The 24,387-nt window shown below is 52.3% G+C and overlaps 2 protein-coding genes across 2 annotated transcripts in view; both read left to right on the top strand.

Annotated features, from left to right (window-relative positions):
* The window catches only part of LMTK2 (lemur tyrosine kinase 2), a 111,208-nt gene extending 92,452 nt beyond the window's left edge, over positions 1-18,756 (top strand). The window contains exons 11-14 of the mRNA XM_025380119.1: positions 691-3,649; positions 12,379-12,511; positions 12,746-12,988; positions 14,596-18,756. Of these exons, the coding sequence (XP_025235904.1) occupies positions 691-3,649; positions 12,379-12,511; positions 12,746-12,988; positions 14,596-14,624 (3,364 nt within the window). The 3' untranslated portion in view covers positions 14,625-18,756. The remainder of the gene's footprint in view (positions 1-690; positions 3,650-12,378; positions 12,512-12,745; positions 12,989-14,595) is intronic.
* Positions 18,757-20,532: 1,776 nt separating this feature from the next.
* Positions 20,533-22,020, top strand: BHLHA15 (basic helix-loop-helix family member a15). Its single transcript, XM_025381024.1, has 2 exons — positions 20,533-20,578; positions 21,302-22,020. The coding sequence occupies exon 2, from the start codon at positions 21,371-21,373 to the stop codon at positions 21,944-21,946; it is 576 nt and encodes a 191-aa protein (XP_025236809.1). The 5' UTR covers positions 20,533-20,578; positions 21,302-21,370; the 3' UTR covers positions 21,947-22,020.
* The last annotated feature ends 2,367 nt before the right edge of the window (positions 22,021-24,387 follow it).

The raw sequence follows: 24,387 nt of genomic DNA, 5'->3' as shown, positions 1-24,387 counted from the left end.
AAGTGTCCCCAAAACACAAAATTTGTGGGCCAAATATTGTATTTCTTCATTTCCTCTTTCACGATGACCTCACCATGAGCTGAACTACTTAATGTGGTTGGCAGTGACAAAGGTGTAGAAATGTTTAGGGTGTTGACTTGGCTTTAGGGTCCTTGTAAAGTCTTTTCATATTGTTTATTTATTTATTTGTATTAAAAAAAGAAAAAAAAGTAGAGATGAGGTCTCACTATGTTGTCCAGGCTGTTCTCGAACTCCTGGCTCAAGTGATCCTCCTGCCTCAGCCTCCCATAGCCCCAGGATTACAAGCGTGAGCCAGGGTGCCTGGCCTCTTTTGATATTTTTAACTGATTCGGCCAGGCACAGTGGCTCATGCCTGTAATCCCAGCACTTTGGGAGGCCAAGGCAGGCAGATCATGAGGTCAGGAGTTCAAGACCAGCCTGGCCAACATGGTGAAACCCCGTCTGAACCAAAAATACAAAAATTAGCCAGTCGCGGTAGCAGGCGCCTGTAACCCCAGCTACTTGGGAGGCAGAGGCAAGAGAATTGCCTGAACCCAGGAGGTGGAGGTTGCAGTGAGCCGAGATCATGCCACTGCACTCCAGCCTGGGTGACAGAGCAAGACTCCGTCTCGAAAACAAAACAAAAAGATTCGTGATGGTTCCACTGATTGCTTGTCATGTGCTGCTCAGGTATGAAGTCTTACAGTTCTGTTGGCTGTCACCAGAAAAGAGACCCGCGGCAGAAGATGTGCACAGGCTGCTGACTTACCTGCGGCTGCAGAGCCAGCGGGACTCAGAGGTCGACTTTGAACAGCAGTGGAACGCTCTGAAGCCAAACACAAATAGCAGAGACTCCTCCAACAATGCTGCATTCCCAATTCTCGACCACTTTGCCAGGGACCGGCTGGGTCGTGAAATGGAGGAAGTCCTCACTGTGACCGAAACAAGCCAGGGCCTGAGCTTTGAGTATGTCTGGGAGGCCGCTAAGCACGACCACTTTGATGAGCGCAGCCGGGGCCACCTGGATGAAGCCTTGTCCTACACGAGCATCTTCTATCCAGTTGAAGTTTTTGAGAGTTCACTTTCAGATCCCGGGCCCGGAAAGCAAGATGACAGTGGCCAGGATGTCCCCCTGAGGGCCCCTGGAGTGGTTCCTGTTTTTGATGCCCACAACCTTTCTGTTGGCAGTGACTATTATATCCAGTTAGAAGAAAAAAGTGGCAGTAACTTGGAGCTTGATTACCCGCCAGCGCTGCTCACAACTGACATGGATAATCCAGAAAGGACTGGCCCTGAACCACCCCAGCTCACGGCGCTCAGGAACGTTGAACTTGAGGAGTCCAGTACAGATGAGGACTTCTTCCAAAGCAGTACAGACCCCAAAGACTCTAGCTTACCGGGGGACTTACACGTGACCAGTGGCCCCGAGAGCCCTTTCAACAATATATTTAATGATCTGGACAAATCGGAAGATTTGCCCAGTCACCAGAAAATATTCGACTTAATGGAACTAAACGGAGTTCAAGCCGACTTTAAACCTGCCACTTTAAGTTCCAGTTTGGATAACCCCAAAGAGTCAGTCATAATGGGCCACTTTGAGAAAGAAAAGCCCCGTAAACTTTTTGACAGTGAGCCTCTCTGCCTATCAGATAATCTTATACACCAAGATAATTTTGATCCATTGAATGTTCAAGAATTGTCAGAAAACTTTTTATTTCTTCAAGAGAAAAACTTACTAAAAGGCTCATTGTCCAGCAAAGAACACATAAATGATCTTCAGACAGAACTTAAGAATGCTGGTTTTACCGAAGCTATGTTAGAAACGTCACATAGAAACTCTTTAGATACTGAGCTTCAGTTTGTGGAAAATAAGCCAGGCTTGTCTTTGTTGCAGGAAAGCATAAGCACGAAGGGTGACGACACAGATGTCATGTTCACAGGTGACACTTTGAGCACCTCATTGCAGTCTTCCCCGGAAGTGCAGGTACCTCCTACCTCCCTCGAAACAGAAGAAACGCCCCATCGGGTATCCCCAGACTCACTCCCGATGCAGGGAGAAACCCAGCCCACGTGTTTAGATGTTATTGTCCCGGAGGACTGTCTCTGCCAGGACCTCAGTCCAGACGCTGTGACTATCCCGGTTGAAATTCTCTCGACCGATGCCAAAACCCACAACATGGATGGCAGGTCCCAGGACTCTCCTGGCCAGGGTGAGGAGACCCTGCGACTCACCGAAAGTGACTCTGTTCCTGCTGATGACATCCTTGCCAGCAGGGTGAGTGTGGGGAGTAGTCTCCCAGAACTGGGACAGGAATTACACAATGAACCGTTTTTGGAAGACCATCCCAGTCATCGCCAGCTAGAGAAAAACTTGAAGGCTGTGGAGACTTTAAATCAGCTCAATTCTAAAGACACAGCGAAAGAAGCAGGCTTGGTGTCCGCCCTCTCCTCGGACTCAACCAGTCAGGACAGCCTCCTGGAAGACAGCTTGTCAGCGCCCTTCCCAGCCTCGGAGCCGTCCCTGGAAACCCCGGACTCCCTGGAGTCAGTGGACGTCCACGAAGCGCTGCTGGACTCTTTAGGATCTCACTCTCCTCAGAAACTCATGCCGCCTGATAAGCCGGCAGACAGCGGCTACGAAACAGAGAACTTGGAGTCTCCCGAGTGGACCTTGCATCCCGCCCCCGAGGGCACCTCAGACTCAGAACCAGCCACCGCGGGCGATGGTGGCCACAGCGGTCTGCCTTCCAACCCGGTCATTGTTATCTCAGATGCCGGCGATGGTCACAGAGGCACAGAAGTGACCCCTCAGACATTCACAGCTGGCTCCCAGGGTTCATACCGAGACTCTGCATACTTCTCAGACAATGACTCTGAGCCCGAGAAAAGGTCTGAGGAGGTCCCAGGAACCTCCCCATCCGCCTTGGTGTTGGTACAGGAGCAGCCTCTGCCCGAGCCTGTCCTCCCAGAGCAAAGTCCTGGTGCCCAGGATAGCTGCCTGGAAGCCAGAAAGAGCCAGCCAGATGAAAGTTGTCTGTCTGCTTTGCACAACTCCGGTGATCTGGAATTAAGAGCCACACCGGAGCCAGCACAGACTGATGTTCCCCAGCAGGTCCATCCCACGGAAGACGAGGCCAGCAGTCCCTGGAGTGTGCTGAACTCAGAACTTAGCAGTGGCGATGACTTCGAGACACAGGAAGATCGCCCCTGCACCCTTGCTTCCACGGGGACCAACACGAACGAACTCCTTGCCTACACCAGTTCTGCGGTGGACAAGTCCCTGTCCAGCCACTCCGAGGGCCCCAAGTTGAAGGAGCCGGACATCGAAGGAAAGTACCTGGGGAAACTTGGGGTGTCGGGGATGCTCGACCTCTCGGAGGACGGGATGGATGCGGACGAGGAGGACGAAAACAGCGACGACTCGGACGAGGACCTGCGGGCCTTCAACCTGCACAGCCTCAGCTCTGAGTCGGAGGACGAGACCGAGCACCCCGTGCCCGTCATCCTCAGCAATGAGGATGGGAGGCACCTGCGGAGTCTGTTGAAGCCCACGGCGGCCGGAGCCCCCGACCCGCTGCCTGAGGACTGGAAGAAGGAAAAGAAGGCAGTCACGTTTTTCAATGATGTCACAGTCTACCTGTTTGACCAGGTATCTGTTCCCTCTAAATCATTTTCTCTATATATCCATATAAGGATTCCAAAATGTGCTAGGAAATTGAGTGTGGTCTGTTTTCTAGTTGCCATGTTGAGGCAGCAGATTGCGATTACTCATAAAAAGTCATTTGGGGTTGGTTACAGTTCTAAGAATATGCAGAAATGTCATTTGTGCAGGGAATTCGTGTTAAATTAAGGGAAAGAGCAAATATTCTTCCTGGGTCTTCTACTGGAGTCTTCCTGAAATTAGTCACCCTTTACACACCAAATTTTTATTGTTTTGCTTTTTATTTTTCTTTTGAGACAGCCTTGCTCTGTGGTCCAGGCTGGAATGCAGTGGTGCGATTGCAGCTCACTGCAGCCTTGAACTCCTGGGCTCAAGCGATCCTCCCACCTCAGCCTCCATAATAGCTGGGCCCACAGGTGCATGCCACCATGGCTGGCTAAGGTTTTGTTATTGTTGTTTAATTTTTGTAGACACACGGTCTCGCTATGTTGCCCAGGCTGCTCTCAAACTCCTGGGCTCAAGCCATCCTCCCTCCTCAGCCTCCCAAAGTTTTGGGATTACAGGCACGAGCCACTGCACTCAGCCTCCAATTTTTAGAGCCTGACAATTGGCAGTAGGACCTACCACTTGGGTGCAAGCCTGGAACCGTGGCTGGCGTGCAACCCTGGAGACAGCTCAGGAGAGGGGCCGACCAGAAGCCCTGCGGTGGGTACCTGGAGGGTGGGACACGCAGTAGGAGTGTCTGTGGTCCTTCTGCTCTGTCCCCTGACCTGTCCTCTTTCCCTGCTTTGGAGCAGGCGGCTTAGTGTGCACTGCTGAGTGGGCATGGATTTAGGCTCCTTTAAAAATGTAACAGCTTATAATTCAAGTATGCTTTAAAAAAAAAAAAAGTCCTTTTCATACTATTCTTTGTAGCGCTTGAATTTGCTGCTTGAATCAGCTGGATTGTTGGGAGAGCTCAGTGGTGGGACATGAGAATGGGGTCCCCTCACCTTCTAGAAGGCGCAGGAGTCCTCACCGTCTCCTTCACATTGCTTGCCTTCCCTTTCGCCCCGTTCTGGGAACCCAGACCTTGGTCTCAGCCCCTGCGTGGCACCATCCCTCATGGGTCCATGGCTATGGCAGATCTGGGCACTATTCCACCTCCTCCCCCAGGAGCTGCGTCTGTTGAATGTCACTTTATGCCTTGTTCCTCTGTGTTCTGTTCACTTTGGTTTTTATGATGTTTCTTTAAAAATCATTAAATCACCCGCATTTGAGCTATAGCATATACTGTGGAGAGGTGGATGTTTAAAAAATGAAAAGTAAGGCTGGGTGCAGTGGCTCATGCCTGTAATGCCAGCACTTTGGGAGACCAGGGTGGGTGGATCACCTGACATCGGGAATTCAAGACCAGCCTGGGCGACGTGGTGAAACCCCATCTCTATTAAAAATAACAAAAATTAGCCAGTCATGGTAGGCAAGACTGCAGTCCCAGCTGCTTGGGAGGCTGAGGCATGAGAATTGCTTGAACCTGGGAGGCAGAGGTTGCAGTGAGCCGGGATTGTACCACTGCACTCCAGCCTAGGTGACAGCGCGAGACCTTGTCTCAAAAAAAAAAAAAAAAAAAAGAAAAGAAAAGTAGCCTCCTGAGCTCAGCCTGACCTCTTGAGCCTGAATCTGTGAGAGGGGCCAAGAGGCCGCCTTTCTCTTTTCATTCCCCAGGTGGTTCCTAGGCAGATCTCGAACTCAGGAGCCTCTGAGCTCAGGGAGCCTGGGAAAACAAGCTGCCGTTTTCTAGTAAGAGTGGAAGGGAGAAGGGATCACCTGGCCCCTCGGGTTTGTGTTTTGTTTTCAATGCATCCACATAGCCCTTTCTTCCCCATCTCTGTGAACTGGGATTATCGCTGCATTTCTCCGTGGATGGGGTAATCTATAGGTGGGATGGAACTGTCAACTGTGCTCGGTGAGCAGTGCGGGTAGGAGCTAGGGAGCACGCTGTCCCCACTTCCTGAAAGCCTGGGGGTAGCTGGAGTAGTGAGAGGGACGTGGCCCCAGTGGAAGCAGCGTGCGGAGAAAGCTCCCTGGGGCTGCAGAGCGTGGGCCTCTTGCACAAGTCTGTGGAGGATGTTAAGTTTTTCTGGCTTTAGAAGACAGAGCAGAATTGCAAAAGATGAAGACTTGTGACAAGGGCACACTAGTTACGGGATGGAAGGTACAGAGATCAAATACTAGACATGCTTAATAGACGCGAGGCTTTGACAAGGAAGTTAGTGTCAGAGAGAGTCGGAAGGTGGGTCAGGGCCAGAAGAAAATGAGGAAAATCTTTCTGATGATCTGAAATTTGTTTGCTTATGCGTCTCTTGCAGCGTGCCTTGAAGCGACAGCCACCAAGCGTTCAGGCTGAGGATTGAGGGTTTCCTCCCGCTCCTGCTTCCGTTCTTAATGAGCTGGTTTTGAAGTTGTATCGTTTTTAAGCTGTTGAAGTATCCTGCTCCAGAGTTTTAACTGAGTGTTCATGGGATTGGGCAGCATTGTTTCTTGGTTTATCACTATTTGTTAGTTCAGCAAATACTTAACCAGCGCTTACTGTGTAAAGTAGTAGAGGCTGGTGAACAGTCTGTGGGTGCCGGCATTGAGTTATTATTCTACATTGAGTCTTCTTTTGCTTCCCCATGTGGGGGTGTTTGTCACTATCTTCATGGAGAGGACCCTGAGGCTCAGAGTAGGTAGACTTTGCACAGGGTCTGGCCCCAGTGAGTAGCAGTGCTAGGGCTTGACTCGAGTCTCCTGGACTGAGCACTGAGCTTTTCACCGCTGAGCCCTGCCGCCTCTTGCATGCACCTTTAAAATCTACAGCCTGGCATCGCGTTCAACTGTTGGCGCTTGCGATGTCTTTCCTCAGTTGCACAGTGTTCTTGAGACAAAAGTAGCGGGTAATGATGCTTACTTGCAATTAGCGCGACAGAGTTCCCTCCAGCCTCATCAGTCATACTGTAAACAAGCCCTGAAGACCGGGCCCAGTAGCTCACTCCCATCATCGTAACATTTTGAGAGGCTGAGGCAGGAGGGTTGCTTAAGGCCAGGAGGTAAGACTGGTCTAGGCAGCATAAGAAGAACCCATTTTTTAAAAATTGGCCAGGTGTGGTGGCACGCACCTGTAGTCCCACCTACTCAGGAGACTGAGGCCGGAGGGTTGCTGAAACCAGGAGTTTGAGGGTGCAGTGAGCTATGATTGCATCACTGCACTCCAGCCTGGGCGGCAGAGTGAGAGCCTGTCTGCGAGGCTCCCGCTCTCCACCTTTGAGGAGTAACATTCGTGGGCTCCACCTAGGTTTCCTTGGTCGGTTTGTGTTTTGTTTGTTTGCTGGCACTGTCTTTGGTTTTGTTATCAGTAATTAATGGTGGTCTCATAAAATGAGTTGGGAAGTATTTCCTTCTCTGATAGTGTTTGGAAGAGATTATGTAGATTTGTTGATGTTGATCTTTCCAAAAATTTGCTTTTGTTTTCATGGATTTTTTTTTCTTTTCTATTTCATTGGTTTCTGCTTTGTCTTTATTATTTCCTTCCTTCTCCTTGCTTTGAATTTATTTTACTTTTTCTAGACTCTTAAGGGAAAAGCTTAGGATTCAAGTCCTTACTTCTTTTCCCTTTTTTTTTTTTTTTTTTTTGACGAAGTCTCACTCTGTCGCCAGGCTGGAAGGCAGTGGTGTGATCTCGGCTCACTGCAACCTCTGCCTCCCAGGCTGAAGGGATTCTCCTGCCTCAGCCTCCGGAAGTAGCTGGGACCACAGGCACCCACCACCATGCCTGGCTAATTTTTGTATTTTGTGTTTCGTCATGTTGCCCAGGCTGGTCTCAAATTCCTGAGCTCAGGTGAATCTGCCTGCCTTGGCTTCCTGAAGTGCTGGGATTACAGATATGAGCCACTGCACCCGGCCTCCTCTTTTCTAATAATTTAATGCTATAAATTTCCCTTTATGTACTACTGTAGCTGCGCCCAGCCAATTTTAATGTGTGAATTTTTGTTTTCATTGAGATCAAAAAGTTTTTTGTAAGACTTCCTCTTGGGAGCATAGATGAATAATATAGTTTAATATATTGTTAATAATTACTAATAATCGGTTAATATATTGTTGAATAAGTATATTGTTTAATTTCTGAGAGTTGGAGATTTTATCGTATCTTTTCATTATTAAGTTTCAGTCTAATTCAGTTATGGGCAGAGAACACATTTAATATGGTTTCAATGCTTTTAAATTTGTTAAGGTTTATCTTAGAGCCAGGATGTGGTCTTTCTTGGTGAATTATTCCACATGTACCTGAAAGAGTGTGTGTTTTGGTTTTGGTGAGTGGATTGTTCTATAAATGTCAGAGTTAATTTGTTGATGGTATTAGTTTTTCTCTATCATTGTCAATTTGTCTGCATACTTGAGAGGTTGTTGAAGGCTCCAGCTGTGATTTTAGATTTGTCTCTCTTTTCATTTCTGTTCATTTTTGCTTCCTGTATTTTGCAGCTCTGTTGGTGCATATACATTTAGAATGATGATATCTTCTTGCTGAATTGACCTTTTTATCCTTTCGTGATGTCCTTCCGTATTCCTTTGTCTTATATTCACAGAGCTGCTCCAGCTTTCTTTTTTCAGAGACAGAGTCTCACTTTGTCACCTAGGCTGGAGTGTAGTGGTATGATCTTGGCTCACTGCAGCCTTGACCTCCTGGGCTCAAGCAGTCCCCCTGCCTCAGCCCTGCAAGTAACTGGGACTGTGGGCACACACCAGGAAACACAGATAATTTTTGTATTTTTTGTAGAGATGGGGTTTCACCATGTTGGCCAGGCTGGTCTTGAACTCCTGAGCTCAAGCGATCCACCCGCCTCAGTCTTCGAAAGTGTTGGGATTACAGGTGTGAGCCACTCGCTCCTGGCCACATTGTTTTGGTTAATGTTTGTGTGGTATATCTTTTGCATCCTTTTACTTTTAATCTACCTGTATCATTATATTTATGAGTTTCTTGTAGATCTTATAATTACGTGGGGTTTTTAAGACTCTTCTGAAAAATCTGCCTTTTAATGGTATGTTTAGATCATTTACATTTAATAAAATTATTTATATTTTGGATTTATGTATACCATTTTATTTGTTCTATTTTTATTTCTACCTCTTTTTAATAAATTGAACATTTTTAGTGTTACATTTTAATTTTTCAATTTTTTTTATACACTGTTCTCTGTGTAGTTTTGGTAGTGGTTGTTCTGGGGGTTACAATGTATGTATTAAACTTCTCACAATCTACTTAGAATCTATATTTGCATATTTCAGATGGAATGTGGAAACCCTTCTGTCACTCAGACCTTTTGCCCTCCGTCCCCATCTTGACATGCTCTTCTGTGTTGCATACATGTACACTGATAACCCCTCAGACATGCAACACATTTGACTTTCTGTCATCAAACATTCTAAGAAACTCAAGAGGAAATGAATAGTATTTTACAGTTGGCCCTGGAGCAACATGGGTTTGAACTGTGTGGGTGCACTTAAATATGGCTTCTTTTCAACCCAAAACAGATCGAAAACACAGTATTCTCGGGATGTAGAACCTGTGTATAGATACGGAGGGCTGACTTTTGGTATATGTGGGTTCCACAAGGCTAACCGCAGGACTTAGTATGCACAGGTGTGGCTATGCACGGGCGGTCTTGTCACTGATCTCTATTGAGATCATTTCTGGGGTTGTCCCTTGGTTTCCAAGAAGTGGTGGTTCCATAATTTGGATACCATAATTAGAGGATGCCCAAGTGCTTTATATAAAATGGCGTCATATTTGCATATAACCTACACACATCCTCCTGCAGACTTTAAGTCATCTCTAGATTACTTGTAATACCTCATACACTGTAAATGCTATGAAGATAGTTGTTATACTGTATTATTTATGTTGTTGTTGTTGTTGTACTGTTATGTCTTATTTGTCTTTTCTGAATGTTTTCTGTCCTCGTTGGTTGACTCTGAGGAGGTGGAACTCTCTGATCTGGAGGGCTTCCTGTCCTTCTGTTGTTTTTCATTATTGATGTTCCAGGTTTCCTTCTGGGACCCTTTCCCTTCTAATTAAAGAAATTTAACTAGCTTTTCTTTTCTCTCTTTTTTATAAAAAAATTTTTTTTGTAGGATTCCTTTTATTTTTAAATAAATTATCTTAGTGTTTTTTTCCGTCTAAGACTGTCTTTATTTCACACTCATTCCCGAAGCCTATTTTCTCTGAGCATAGAATTCTGAGTTGATAATTGTTTTCTTTCAGCATTTTAAAAATGTATCACTTCCTTCCACCCTCCACGGTCTCTCATGAGAAATTTGCAGTCACTCAGATCATTCTCCTAGAAGTACAAGTGGAGCATCCCTTATCTGAAATGCTTGGGACCAGAAGCATTTTAGATTTCTGGTTTTTTCAGATTTTGGAATATTTGTATTATACTCACCAGTTCAGCATCCTAAATCTGAAAATTTGAAATCATAAGTGCTCCAGTGAGCACTGTGGGCGCCATATCAGTGCTCAAAAGGTTTTGGATTTTGGAGCATTTTGGATTTTTGGTCTTCAGATTTGGGATGCTCGAACTGTAATACATCTTTTATCCCTGGCTGCTTTCAGATCTTTAGCTTTAGCTTTCAACAGTTTGATTATGGTGCATCTGAGGGTGGACTTCTTTGTGTGTGTGTCTTGTTTTGTTTTGTTTGAGACAGAGTCTTGCTCTGTCACCCAGCTGGAATACAGTGGTGTGATCATAGGTCACTGCACCCTTGAACTCCTGGGCTCCAGTAATCCTCCCTCCTCAGCCTGCTGAGTAGCTGGGGCTACAGGCGTGCACCACCACACCTAGCTAATTTTTAAATTGTTTGTAGAGACAGCATCTCACTATGTTGCCCAGGCTGGTTTTGAACTCCTGGCCTCAAGGGATCCTCCTGCTTCAGCCACCCAAAGTGCTGGGATCACAGATGTGAGCCACCCGCCCGGCCTAATTTCTTTGTATTTATCCCATTTTTGTTTTGTTAAACTTCTTAAATCTGTAGTTTTGTATCTTTCACCAAATCTGAGTTTTCAGGCATTATTTTCTTCTAGTACTTTTTCTGCCCCACCTCCTGTCTCCTCTCCTCCTGGGACTTCAGGGTTAGGCCCTGAGGCTCTGGTCCTGTCTCACAGGCTCTGAGGTCCTGTCTCACAGGCTCTGAGGCTCTAGTCCTGTCTTCCTCCAGGTTTTTTTTTTTCTTGCTCTTGTTTGAATTGGGTGATTTCTGTTACTCTGTCTTCAAGGTCCCTGATGATTTCCTTCGTCATCTCCATTCTGCTGTTGAGCCCATCCATTGAGTTGCTAGATTTTGGTTATTGTACTTTTCTCTTCTGAATTTGGCTTTTTGTCATTCTTCTTATCATCTGTTCCTTTGCTAAGATTTTCTCTATTTCTATTCATGGTAAGTGTCTCCCCTTAGCTGTAGGAGCATTTTTATAGTAGTCCCTTTTCAGATAATTCCAACATTGGTGGCACCGTGACACTGGCACTTGTTGATTGTCTTTTCCCAGGGAAATCGAGGTGTTCCTGGTTTTTGAATGCAAAATAAGTTTAGCTTTTGGATCCTCCTATCATGTTAGGCAGTCTGTGCCGTGTTTAAATGCTGTGAATAATGTTGATATTTTTATCTTAGCAAGCCTTGACCCCGTGGGCGCAGGCCACAAGTTCCAAGTAGCCTTCTGTGGGCTGTGGTTTCAGTGTCAGTTCCCAGTTCCCCTTTCAAAGCCTTCGCTGTGCTGTTTGAACCTGCCCCGCACTTCAAACAGTGTGTGTGAAACATGTGTGTGCCCCGCACTCCACCCCGGTCTCCCCTGAGGTTCATTTTCAAAGCTTTGGTGTGTTCAGAGTCAGATCTACCACGCACAGCTCAGGGGTAAGCGCAGGAGCCCCCCAACAGCCTCATAGGGTCACCTTTTTCAGCTCCTCCCTCTTCTGTTATATCCCTGATACTTGCAGTTCTTTGGGCCTCTCCTTTCTGATCCCCTAGCTAGAAATTTGAGGCTTTAGTTACACGATGCGCCATACTTCCTGCAACTGCACGCACGTCTGGAGCCAAGCAGTGGGAGGACAGAAGGGGAAAAACCCAGTGAGGGTCCCCTCCCACTCGGGATCACAGTCCTCCAGTGGAGTGGAGGCTTTATGGTCCTCAGGATTATAGACAGCTGTTGCCCCGGGATTGCTTGGGACTGGAGAGCAAGAGAGCAGAGAAAAGAAGAAAGCTGGAATTTCCCCCTTCTCTTTCTGAGCATCACAAGACCCCCTTCCTGCTCCGAAGCCAGAACTAAGGGCTTCTCCTGGAGCACTCTGTCCAGGGTGGTGCCCACTTTGGATCCCGGGCTGAGCTGAGTCCAGGCAGGGGATTGGGGAGGAGAAGCCGACACACTTGGTGCTGGCGGGTGGCATCTTGAGTGCTGCCGCTCGTCCCCGCCTGCCTGCTGCTCTGCGCTTCTCTGCAGCCTCAGAGAGCTGCTTCATGCCTCCGCCGAGGTCAGAGCTGCAGGACGAGGGAGAGACAGGGCCTTGTGTCTGTCTGTCCTCCCAGGCCCGGAGCCGCCCTTGTCTTGAGACGCTCACTTCTCAGTCTCTCAGTCCGATGTGCCTGTCAGTGGGGAAGCGGTCACATGGGGTTCCCGTGAGCAGGCCTTTGCTGACGGGAGTTTCTGTTTGGCTTTTCAGGAGACCCCAACCAAAGAGCTGGGGCCCTGTGGAGGAGAGGCGTGCGGCCCTGACCTGAGTGGCCCAGCCCCGGCCTCAGGCTCTCCCTACCTGAGCAGGTGCATCAACTCCGAAAGCTCCACCGACGAAGAAGGTATTTCACGTCATTGACTAGTTTTAAGGGAAACTGAAAAATTGAGTCATGTAAAGGTTTTTTGAGGGTAACTTACCATGTTGCTTTAATGACGCCCCCCTGACATGGGCACAGCGCTGCCATCTGCCAGTTGGGCCGGGCTGTCTTCCGACCCGCAGGGTGCACCTGCACAGAGCCTCCCCCTCTGCCTCATCGCGCGGTGATAAAGGGTGGGGTTTTGTTTTTTATTTCTAGGTGGCGGCTTTGAGTGGGATGATGACTTCTCCCCAGATCCTTTTATGTCAAAGACAACAAGTAACCTGCTCAGCTCCAAGCCTTCTCTCCAGACATCCAAGTACTTTTCCCCACCACCACCGGCCCGGAGCACGGAGCAGAGCTGGCCGCACTCGGCGCCTTATTCCCGGTTCTCCATCTCTCCCGCCAACATTGCCAGCTTTTCCCTCACACATCTGACCGACTCGGACATCGAGCAGGGCGGTGAGAGGCGCCACGTGCTGGGGGTTGGGGGTGGGGCGCTGCAGCTGGGCAGACGGTGGTCTTGCAGGCTTGATAATCTCATGTCTTCTTCACATTTGCTGAGTCGATTACAAACTCGTTTTTTTTTTTTTTTTTTTTTTTTTTTTTTTTTTTTTTTTTTTTTTTTGAGACGGAGTCTCGCTCTGTCACCCAGGCTGGAGTGCAGTGGCCGGATCTCAGCTCACTGCAAGCTCCACCTCCCGGGTTTACGCCATTCTCCTGCCTCAGCCTCCCGAGTAGCTGGGACTACAGGCGCCCGCCACCTCGCCCGGCTAGTTTTTTTTTTTGTATTTTTAGTAGAGACGGGGTTTCACCATGTTAGCCAGGATGGTCTCGATCTCCTGACCTTGTGATCCGCCCGTCTCGGCCTCCCAAAGTGCTGGGATTACAGGCTTGAGCCACCGCGCCCGGCCCAAACTCGTTTTTTTTTAAACTCCCATCATCAGCTGGGTGCAGTGACTTCTGCCTGTAATCCCAGCTACTCAGGAGGCTGAGGTGGGAGGATCAGTTGAGCCTGGGAGTGTGAGACCAGCCTGGGCAACATAGTGAGACCCCATCTCTACAAAAAATAAAAACTAAAAAATTAACCGGGTGTGGTGGTGTGCACCCTCACTTCCAGCTGCTCAGGAGACTGAGGTGGGAGGAATGCTGGAGCCCAGGAGTTCAAGGCTACAGTGACCTATAACTGCACCACTGCCCTCCAGCATGGGTGACAGAGCAAGACCCTGTCTCTAAAATAAATAACACTGCCAGCATCCTGAGCGTGCTCTCGGGGCCATGCCCCTGCCTGTTTGTTGTGGTCACGCTCAGGCTCGTTACTGTCCACCCTGTGGGGCCAGGCCGAGGCAGAGGGGCTCTGGTCCCAGAAACGCCCAGGCTGTGCACCGTCTCCTCTTTTTCTCCTGTGGCTGCATAGTCCCCCTCCACGCTCTTCTCCTTTCCCAGAGAGAACCCACTCTTCTGCAGCCTCGTAAGAACACTTGACCCCTGGCCTTGGGACCAGCCCACACGCCCGCTGGTGCTGCCCCTGGAACGCTGGTTTTGCTACTGAGTCTTGGTCCTGGTGTGGCTCGCAGGGGTAGGGTGGGGTGAATGGGCAGGGGCCGTTTGAAGTGGAGGTATCTGAACATAGGGAGCCTTCTTTCCCTGTCACTAGATTGAAAGATAAAGGTTAATAAGCTCATTTTTTGATTGGAAGTTTACAGATCAAATAATGAATATGGAATACAAAGAGGCTTTGTTTGCATCGGCGCTAGGCTTCATTTGTGACGATTAGATAACACCTGCTACCTGCCAGTGTGTTGGGGCAGATGTGTGGATCCCAGCTGACTTCTTCTGCACCCTGACCCTTAGCGCCCAGCTGGCATTTGAGCCTAGCAGATGTGTTGGTGGGAGCGTCGGGCAGCTGCTGCTTCTGAAGGAAAGGACAGGAAGGGCGGCTCAGGCGGTGCTGAACTCAAAGCACCCGCTTCTGTTCACGTGGTGCAGCGCACACACCGTCCACGCCATTCTTGTCTGATCATTTTAAAACTCCAGCTTTGTCGTCTCACTTCCTCTCTCCTCAACAGGAAGCAGCGAAGACGGAGAAAAGGACTAGGTGGCTGCCAACGCGCACGCTCGGGTCCGAGGCTGCTCCCCTGGAGCGGCGCCCCTGCGCCCTCAGCCCGAGCAGCGACATCCACTCGCCATTTGCTGATACGAGCTTGGGAGGAAGAATCCAGAGGTGAAGAGGGAGACGGCTCTGAGCTGCGTTCAAGGCGGGGCCCTCGGGAGCCCAGGTGGGGAGCGAGGCTGTGTCCGGGAGCCAGCATCCCTCGGTGCCCCAGGCACCCGCGGCCTCCCAGGCAGTGCTCCCGCGCTGGCCGTCGGGGGAGGCAGGGGCGCAGCCTCCGTGTGCATGCGTGTGTGGAGCTATGCGCGCCTTGTGTGTGCTTTCCACAGGGGCGTCTCTGCGTCCACGCCTGTACATCCCGGCCCACGTGTGGGCACCACAGAGGACACGCGAGGGGAATGGTCACCAGTGAGCCATATTTATTATTTCTAGAGAAATCACGAATTGCTTTCTGTAATTGCACTGTGGATAAATGTTCTGAGAGTCTCCATTGTTGTACAGAATCTTAAATTATTCAAGGAAAATGAGGCAGGTTAAGCTGATGCTATCCACTAGTTTGATTTTTTTTCTGTTTTATAGTTTGCGCTGCATGGTACTTGTAAAGCTTAAATATTTTGAGTGTTCTACTGTGTCTAGGATTGTTGGGATTGTACATATGGTACTCTTTCATAAATGATAAATGATTCTGAATGTTAGTGTTTTATGTTCATATAGGAAATATTTTCAATGAGTCCAAAATACCACTGTTTTGTTGATGGAATCGAATGCATTTTTGTCTCTTCTTGATGAAGCGGCTTCCCTGCAGCAAATGAGGCTTCTCTCTGAGGAGCTGAGAGGTCTTGCAGCCTCTCCTTGTCATTCTCCCACCCCACGTCCCACTTTTTAAAGCCCTTTTGGTAAAAACCGGCAGGTTGTGGCCCCAGACCTCAGATGGACCTGGCCTATCCCTGGGGACGTGCTGGGTGGCGGGTCGGGAGAGCTGCACCCCTCACGGGGCCGCCGCACCGCTTCCCTCCGCGCAGCTCTTCTGCCTGGTTTTCGGAGGCCAGGCTCCTGGGAAGCTTCCGTGTTCCCGTCCTTCCTGCAAGAAGCCGGGGAGCTCAGGCAGACACATGTCCGCAGAGCACGCCAGCTGTGGAGGACGGGTTGAGGTGATGATGCGTGCACACGTCAGGTGGCGGGGACTTGAGCTTTAAAAAAACTCCACAGCCGAATCTTCTCCGAGCCGCTCCGTGTCACGTCCAGCTGGGCCTGGCCAGTCTCAGGTTATCTGCGTGGGATGAGATAACACCACATCCTGCAGCTGTGAAGGGGGACAGACAAGGGACGACGGCAGAGCATCAGCAGCTGACACATAGTCCGGATCGGGGACTTGGGTGGTCCTGCGTGGCCCGGGACTCATCTCACGGACCCTCCGTTCTGCATTAAGCCCCAGGTTCTCTTCTGGCTTTGAAAGGGCCCGAGTGCTCCCAATGTAGCTTCATCACGTCGGCAGGAGCCCCAGCGGCCATAGGCGACCTCAGGCCTCCCTCCCTGAGTTCTGCTCTGACATAAAAAGTCCCCCGTGGCTGGTGCAGCACAGCCGTGCTGGGGAGGCACCCGTTCCTTCGGGGGTCCTCGGGCCTGCAATCCCCTCACACTCACTCTTCACCCCACACATTTTCCGGTGCTGATACGTTTCCAGACTCCAGCGCAACCTGGGGCACTCTCCAGACCCATGCAGGGGCCGCCTGGGGTACACGGAAGGAAGTTGAGTCCTAGTGGAAAATGCAGGTGGGCGTTGCCAGAGTGTGCACAGCAAATGACCTTCATTGCCAGTTGCGCCCCACTCCTCTCATTTTTTATACTAAGCAATAACTTTCCAAAGCAAGAAGTTCAGGATGGAGAGAGTCCCCTCCTGTCTAGGCATGGGGTGGACGCGGTGCCCGCCTGGGCTGTGCGGGGAGCACCACTGGCTCTCGGGATGCGCGAATTTTTTTTTTTTTTTTTTTTTGTAATTAACAGGGCATTAGAAGATGATTTTGCCAAAATTGTCATGACTGAATTCTTGCTGTGGGGACTTCCTGAGTTTTCTCAGTTTTTACATCTAAGATTAGTCTTGGCTGAGGAGAAACGAGACGTGATTATACTACTTTCAACTGCAGGTTTAAGCAGTTCAGATTTAATGACCAAAGTCATGCAGATCCATGGAATCTGTCGTCGTGTTATACAGTGTCAGCCTTGAGTAAATTTATTGACCTTCTGGGGCTGTCAGTTTTCCACTAGGATTAAGATTTTGGCTGGGCACAGCGGCTCACGCCTGCAATCCCAGCACATTGGGAGGCTGAGGCGGGCGGATCACTTTGAGCCCAGGAGTTCAAGACTAGCCTGGGCAACATGGCAAAACCACGTCTCTACTAAAAATACAAAAAAAAGAAAAGAAAAAAAAATACTAGCCAGGCACATAGTGGTGTGCACCTGTAGTCCCAGCTACTTGGGAGGCTGAGGTGGGAGGATGGCTACAGCCCAGGAGATGGACGTTGCAGTGAGCTGAGACCATGCCATTGTACTGTAGCCTGGGTACAGAGCCAGACCCTGTCTCCAAAAAAAAAAAAAAAAAAAAAAAAAAAAAATTTTCATAATTCCCATTTTTATTTATTTTGAGTCACTCATAATTAATTGCCAAAAAAGCATTTTATACATTGAGTTTGGGGGGGTGGTGGATCTTAGTGTGGTGTTGCATGGAGGGGCGAGATTTTATATTTATAATCAACACGTGGGTTAACATGTTTTTTTGAAATCCAAGCAATACACAGGAAATTTAAGTAGAATAAAAATTCCAGCCCATTTTTGAAATGTCAGCATGTGCTGTGTTCAGGTCAGATTTTTGTTGTTTGTTTTGTTATTTTTTAACTAATAAGTTGGTTATCAGTGGTGGGTTTTCAAAACGTACTTGTTCTAATAAGTTGTGCAATGAAATAAATCAGTGGCGTTCTCTGGATGATGTGGGGGAAGGTTAGCATATTTTCTGGCCTTCTATGGGTAGCAACCCAGAATCAATCTGAATTAGACCTATTTTGGTGGAGTTTGTACATTTTAAATCCTATAACAAAAATAATCTAGCTTTCATTTCCTTCCTAGCTAGATGCGAATTTGTCTTTTCAAATGACCCTGTCAATAAGCCAGAAAGGGCAACACAGAAAAAGTGCTCCCCAAATCCCTTCTGAGACTTGGCCCGTGTGTCTGGACGAGAAGCCATTCCCCGTAAGGGTGCAGAAAGCTCGACCAAGCCGAATTGCAAACAGCGTTCGCGCTATTTTTAAATGTACAGGTTCGATCGTTTCTATAGAAATGGGTTTATCTACGAAAAGTCTTGGTATGTCTTGCTGCTGTAAAAGGCCTTTCGGAACCCCTCCTTTTATTCCTGTTCCCCGTAGGGTGTTTGTAGAGTTAAGGACCTACTGCATGTCTGTCCCCAGGGCCCCGGTGGAAGGAGGGCAGCGCCTGCTCTTCCCCGACTCAGCCCGTCATCTGAAAATTCAGAAGTGAACCAAGGGTTAGACGCCAAAGGTTGGGCTTCTGTTAGAGTGGCTTCAACACGTGAGCCTTATGAGAAGTAGCCTTAAAAAAAGAATGGGTGTATGCAGTGACTTCCGATGGAAATCTCCAAAACAATATTCCTAAGTAGCAATGGGGTTGGCTCAAGTCTTTATTAACAAAGAACATTCTCTTTCATCTATAAAAAAATTCTTAAAGATGCGTCGACAGTATTGAATTACCAGCAGCCTGTGAAGATCAGCTGGACGGGTGTGGACACGTGCTGGTGAAGCGCGCAGGCTTAGTGGGCTGAGCGGGATCTTGATCGTGGGGCTGGTGTATGGATCCACCGTGGGATTCCGTCTGCAGAGGAGGATGTAGGGGGCCGTCACATCCCCCAGGCCTCCCTGCTGTCTCTTTAACACAGGCAAAAAAGGTCCCCGGCAATATAACAGTCAATGAACTTCCAGTTTAAATTGTGTACATTTTTAAATTGTAAGATTTTTACTGTATATTGATGCATAGTGTGATTCAATAAATTGCTTGTAATTTAAAAACTATTTAATATTCAAAATAAATATAGTTATATATTTATAAACTCTGTTGCCGCGTTTCTTCTATGTTCTGTCCATGTGCAAGGACCTGGGTGGGTGGCCTGGCCCTGCCCTGCTGGGAGCGCCCACAGCCTGTGCCCGGGGCCCCTGCCCTGGTCCCTTTGGAGCTTGTGTGCCGGGACAGACTTAAACTCCCCGCACTCCTGAGGACATAAAGCTTTGTGTCACCACTGGAAAACCAAACCTGTTTAGTGTTCGTGCCCCCTTGAAGCATGTCTATAATCCATGCCTTTGCACTCTCATGAATTTCGGAAGCATTTTCATTTCCAAAGACCTCGATTGGCCCAGCCTCAAATGAGCTCTAGGCCAAGAGAAGAACTAACCTTGGCTCCAAGCCAGCCTTTCTGTGCCCACCCCCTGGCCCCCCACCCCACCCCACCATGGCCCCTCTGAGTCCCCACCCAGAAGTACTGAGACAGGGCAGCGAGACCCATGAGTGTGGAGCTCTGGCCTGCCAGCCAGCGTGACACTCACAGTCACCACACCCCTAGCAGCCCCGAATGGTCCCTCCCTGAGCAAGATGCTGCTTTGGCTGGGCGTGGTGGCTCACGCCTGTAATCCCAGCACTTTGGGAGGCCGAGGCGGGTGGATCACTTGAGGTCAGGAGTTCAAGACCAGCCTGGCCAACGTGGAGAAACCCCGTCTCTACTAAAAATACAAAAATTAATTGGGCGTGGTGGTGCATGCCTGTAATCCCAGCTACTCGGGAGGCTGAGGCAGGAGCATCGCTTGAACCCGGGAGGCGGAGGTTGCCATGAGCCGAGATCATCTCGCTCCACTGCACGCCAGCCTGGGCAGCAAGAGCGAAACTCCGTCTTAAAAAAAAAAAGGCGTTCCCATGGACGGCCTCCCCACCCCCAACTCGGGGTCCGCCCCCAGCCCGTAGGAGCCCCAGGTTCCCCTAAACATCCCGGGCAGCGGGGCGGGGGAGCCCCTGGGAGATGCCGGCGTTTTCGCGGAGCGTCTCGTCCCGGAGTGCTCCTGGGACTTGGGCTCTGTGCTGAGCCTGAACCGGGGCTGCCCCTCCGTCCGGCTGCTCCCAGGGACCTGTTTCCCCATCCGCGGAATGGGCCCGGGGCCCCGCCAGGAGTGGAGAGGCCGCGGAAGGAGGGCCGCGGGAGGCATGGATGCGGGGGTGCTGTGTCGGGGGGAGGGTCGGGGAAAGCGGGTGGGGGGAGGCTGTCTCGGGCACAGATGTGGGGTAGGCGAGTGGGGAAGGTGCGGGTGGAAATTGAGGGGGAGGATGGGGACAAGCAGGTTGTGGGGAGGCTGTCGGGGGACGGGAGTAGGGGAGGTGGGGACGCAGGCTGTCTTGCGAAGGCTGTAGGGGGAGGATGGGGAGAGACGGATGGGGGGAAGCTATCTCGGGGCGGGTAGGGGAGGCTATAGGAGGAGGAGGGGGAGAGGCGGTGGGGGAGGCTGTCTGGGGGAACGAGGGTGGGGGGCTGTCGGGGGAGGATGGGAGAGGCGGTGGGGGAGGCTGTCTGGGGGGACGAGGGTGGGGGGACTGTAGGGAGAGGATGGGGAGAGGCGGGCGGGCGAGGTTTTCTGTCTTGGGGGCGGGGCGGAAGCTGGGGGCGGGGCTGCGCGGCCACCTGGTCTGGAAGCCCCAGGCGCCGGCCGCCCGCCCGCAGGTGCCGCCACCGCTGCCCGCGCCAGCCCGGGACACCCGGACCTAGGCCCCGCCCCGGCCCCGCCCCCGCCCCGAGGGCTCATTTGCATGCGTCCGCGGCCCCGCCCGGGGCGGCTAAAGCGACGTGTCCTTGTCCCCCGTGGGCAGCCTCGGCGCGTGCGGCCGCGGATCCCCAGGTAACCCGGGAGCTGGGAACTCGGGTGGGGCCGCGGGGAGGGAACCCAGGGGCAGGACCTGGCGGCGGGGCTGTGGGGGTTGGGGGAAAACCCGGGTGGGGGACTTCTGGTCTGTCCGGAGCCCCAACGGGGGCCATCCACGTGGTGGGATTGGGGGCTGCCGCCAGGCCCTGGCCATTGCCGACCTCTGACCTCCACGGCTGCCCCATGTCCGCAGCGGTTCTGGCCCCAGTGCTGTCCCTGCACGTGTCACGTCCAGCGGGGCAGGACAGTGAGAGCCTGGTGGCTGGAGTCACTGCCCGCCCACGGGGAGAAGGAGTCAGTGCCGCCTCCGGCAGAGGCGCCCCCTAAGCTAGGGTGGGGAACGCGTCTCAGGGTGGTCTAGGCAAAGTGTCAAAGGTCACCAAGCTCAGGAGGCACTGGGGGGCCGTGAGGGGCATGAGGCCAGAGGAAGATCTAGGGGTCAGGGTGAGTCACCCAGGAGGAAGGGGGACGCAGGGACAGGGACAGGTTCCAGAGGTCTGTATGAGGTAAAGCAGGGGCGTGGGGTGGGGTCAGCCCAGGGCTAAGCGTGTGAACAGAAGGATCTCCAGTCGCGGAGCGCCACCCCCTACCCCTGGTACCATTGTTGTCAGCAAGTAGGAAGCTGCCGGGGACGGCACCCCAGAGGGTCCCCTGGCCATGTGGGGGTGACCACAGAGTGTCCTGTGTTCTGGATTTCAGCTCCAAGGGCCTCACCTCCCCGCCGCCACCTCCTGGGACAGCCAGTCCAGGGACAGCCAGTCCAGGGCCATGAAGACCAAGAACCGGCCTCCGCGGCGCCGGGCCCCGGTGCAGCACACAGAGGCCACCCCTGGGGAGGGGACGCCAGAGGGGTCCCTGCCGAACCCGGGGCCAGAGCCGTCCAAGGGTCTGCGGAGCCGGCCGGCCCGGGCCGCAGCAGGGGCGAGGGGCGAGGGCGGGCGCAGGCGTCCAGGCCCCTCGGGACCCGGTGGCCGTCGTGACAGCAGCATCCAGCGGCGGCTGGAGAGCAACGAGAGGGAGCGACAGCGGATGCATAAGCTCAATAACGCCTTCCAGGCCCTCCGTGAAGTCATCCCGCACGTGCGCGCCGATAAGAAGCTCTCCAAGATCGAGACACTCACACTGGCCAAGAACTACATCAAATCACTGACGGCCACCATCCTGACCATGTCCAGCAGCCGCCTCCCGGGCCTAGAGGGGCCGGGCCCCAAGCTCTACCAGCACTACCAGCAGCAGCAGCAGCAGCAGGCGGCTGGGGGCACGTTGGGGGCCACCGAGGCCCAGCCCCAGGGCCACCTGCAGAGGTACTCCACCCAGATCCACAGCTTCCGAGAGGGCACCTAACGCCCAGCCCTGGGTGGGGGTGGAAGTGGCTGCGGCTGCCTGGCCTGCTCCTCCCAGCCCCAGTCCCTCCAAGCCGTGAGCCCCAAATGGGCGGGGACACCCCACAAGGACGCGGCCTCAGCGGTTCCATTTTCCCCCGAACATTCAGCCATTTCCCTGGAGCAATTTTTCCTGCCCCACTGGGGACCAGCGAGTGGCCTAGTTGAGGCCGTGGCCCTGGAGAGCGGCGTGAGGCCCAAGCCTTTGGGTAGGGCCCAGGCAGATCTGGATTTTTCATTGAGCCAGGCAGTCTCCTTGAAAAGGAGGAAAAGTTGAAAAACCTCCTTAGCCTTGGCACCAACGATTCTTCACCCTGACTTCCTCCAGGGCAAGGGGAGATCCCAGGAAAAGGGTTACCTTCAGGTTTTCCGAAGCCAAGGCCCTGGCAAGGGACCCCCACCTCCAACCTTCATTGTAGGGCTACATGGGGCCTGGGCTCAGCATCCGCATTTGGGGTAAACTGAGGCCCGGGACAAGCCTGGCAGAGCCCAAGGCTACTCAGGGAGTGGGGCCAATCTGAGATGGTTGGAGCTGCCAGAAAATCTAATCAGATGACCTCAAATTCATCCTCAAAGGTTGAATAGTGGGGAGGAGCTGGAGTCTCTTCCTCCCTCCTCCCGAGTGGGGGCTCCTGGATGTGGTGACCCCAGGCTGTGCCTGGTTGTGGAGGGTCTGGGGCAGGGTGTGAGGGGTGCTGTGGAGCTGGAGCAGGAGACAGGGCTGGGTGTTCCTGGTGCAGCCCTTCTGGGCACGGGAGAGAAGCCCCAAGGCCCTTTCTTGCCCCCCAAGAGTGGCTCTGAGGCCTCCTGCTCAGCCCCGGCCCGCGCAGGGACCAAGTATGCCCCACTCCAGCCCCCGCCACTGCCGTTACTTATTCTCACTGATGTGGGGTTATCATATAATTGGCACCATGCTGTGTCTGTAGGACATTACGATGTGCTTGGGTCCTGGTCTGAGTTGGCAGCCCGCTGGGTCTCTCTGCCTGGTGGAGCCTTGGGGTGGCAGGTATATCCCTTCCCCCACCCAGGTACTTCATCCTCATGGCTGGGCCTGGCGGCTTGGCACGTCTCTGCTGCCCCAAGCCCAGCTTCCTTCTGCTGGGCGTTCCTGCCCCACTGGCTCTGCCGGACTTGGCCACTTGGCTCTCCCCTCCCTCATGCCTCTGCCGAGAGATGTCCTGAAGGCCCTCAGGGCCAAGCTGGCCCAGGGATGTGGCTGCCACAGCTGAGACCAAGGGCCCTGGTTGGCCCGTCCCCACCAGGTGGCCTTGCCCTCCCCAAGATGGGGGTCGTGGTGCGAAAGGCTGCATGTACCAGCAGGCTTGGGGTCACACCTAGCCACGTAAGGACACAGGTACCCTGAGTATCTGGCATTGGCAGTTTCAGGCCTGATTTTCCTGGTCAGGGCCCCTTAAGGTGGCCCGGGCACATAGGTCTCATTTCGATGAGACTTTATCAGAGGCCTGGTCTGGTCCTGGCCCTACCGCCCCGGCTGCCCTTCAGCACAGCTCGGGGTGAGGACTCCGGGATGCTGGGTCTGCCCCTTGGGAGGGGGCAGTCTGGAAGGTCAGGGTGGTCCACCACTGTGGGCTGAGATTGGATGCAGGTGGGAGCTTGGAACAGCGAGAGCTCAGGGCTCCCCTGCTGTGGGACACCTGCCCAGCGGGGACTCAAGATGACAAAGACCTCACCAGCGGGGGTACTCAGGTGCTACAAACCTGGCAGCTCTTGTTTCCGGCTGAGCCATGGCCAGAGCAGGGCTCAGTCCGCCCCTGAACTTGCTGAATGGACCGACAAGCTGAGCCCGAAAGCCCAGAAGAGCCTCGGTCCAGGAGACGAAGACTGGACCCGGTGTCTAGCACAGCCCAGGGCTTCCCGGGGGACAGCAGGAGGGCCTGGGGGTCACCGCCTTCAGGACAATGGCCTCAGTGGCTCTTTCTGCCCTGAACTGGCACCCGCACCTCCTCTGCTTCCTAAAGGGTGACCTGGGCCGAGCAGCCAGTCCTTCTTCCCCTGAGGCCAGAGGGGACACCCTGTGGCCACATCACACAGGATACTCAGTAGCCATAGTCTCGCTTCGGGGTGTCCAGTGTTTCGAGGAGGAGGGGACAGGGGCCAGGCCCACTCCCTTGGCCCTCCTCTTGGACCCTAAGGCCAGGCTGGATCCTTTTATCCTGTGGGGAGCCCCTGCCTCGGCCATCGGGCTGAGTTCCTTCAAGTCCCCGCATAAGTGGGTGAGAGACCCACGCGCCGTCCCCCGGGGCTGTGGACGCACCCACCCTTCGGCAGACAGACGCCCTGAGAGCTCCGGAGGCGCGATCCCCATCCCCACCCGCGGAGAAGCCAGAACCGCGATTGTTGCGTCTGGGAAAACCCAGCCGGAGCCGCACGGCCCGTGCCCCC

Source organism: Theropithecus gelada, chromosome 3, assembly GCF_003255815.1.
Source record: "Theropithecus gelada isolate Dixy chromosome 3, Tgel_1.0, whole genome shotgun sequence".
Taxonomy (NCBI): Eukaryota; Metazoa; Chordata; class Mammalia; order Primates; family Cercopithecidae; genus Theropithecus; species Theropithecus gelada.
The sequence above is the reverse complement of the archived record's forward strand: the minus strand, read 5'-3'. Positions and strand labels throughout refer to the sequence as shown.

Excerpts from the sequence above, each read along its gene's own strand:
- BHLHA15 (XM_025381024.1), top strand. The coding sequence starts at position 21,371 with ATGAAGACCAAGAACCGGCCTCCGCGGCGCCGGGCCCCGGTGCAGCAC.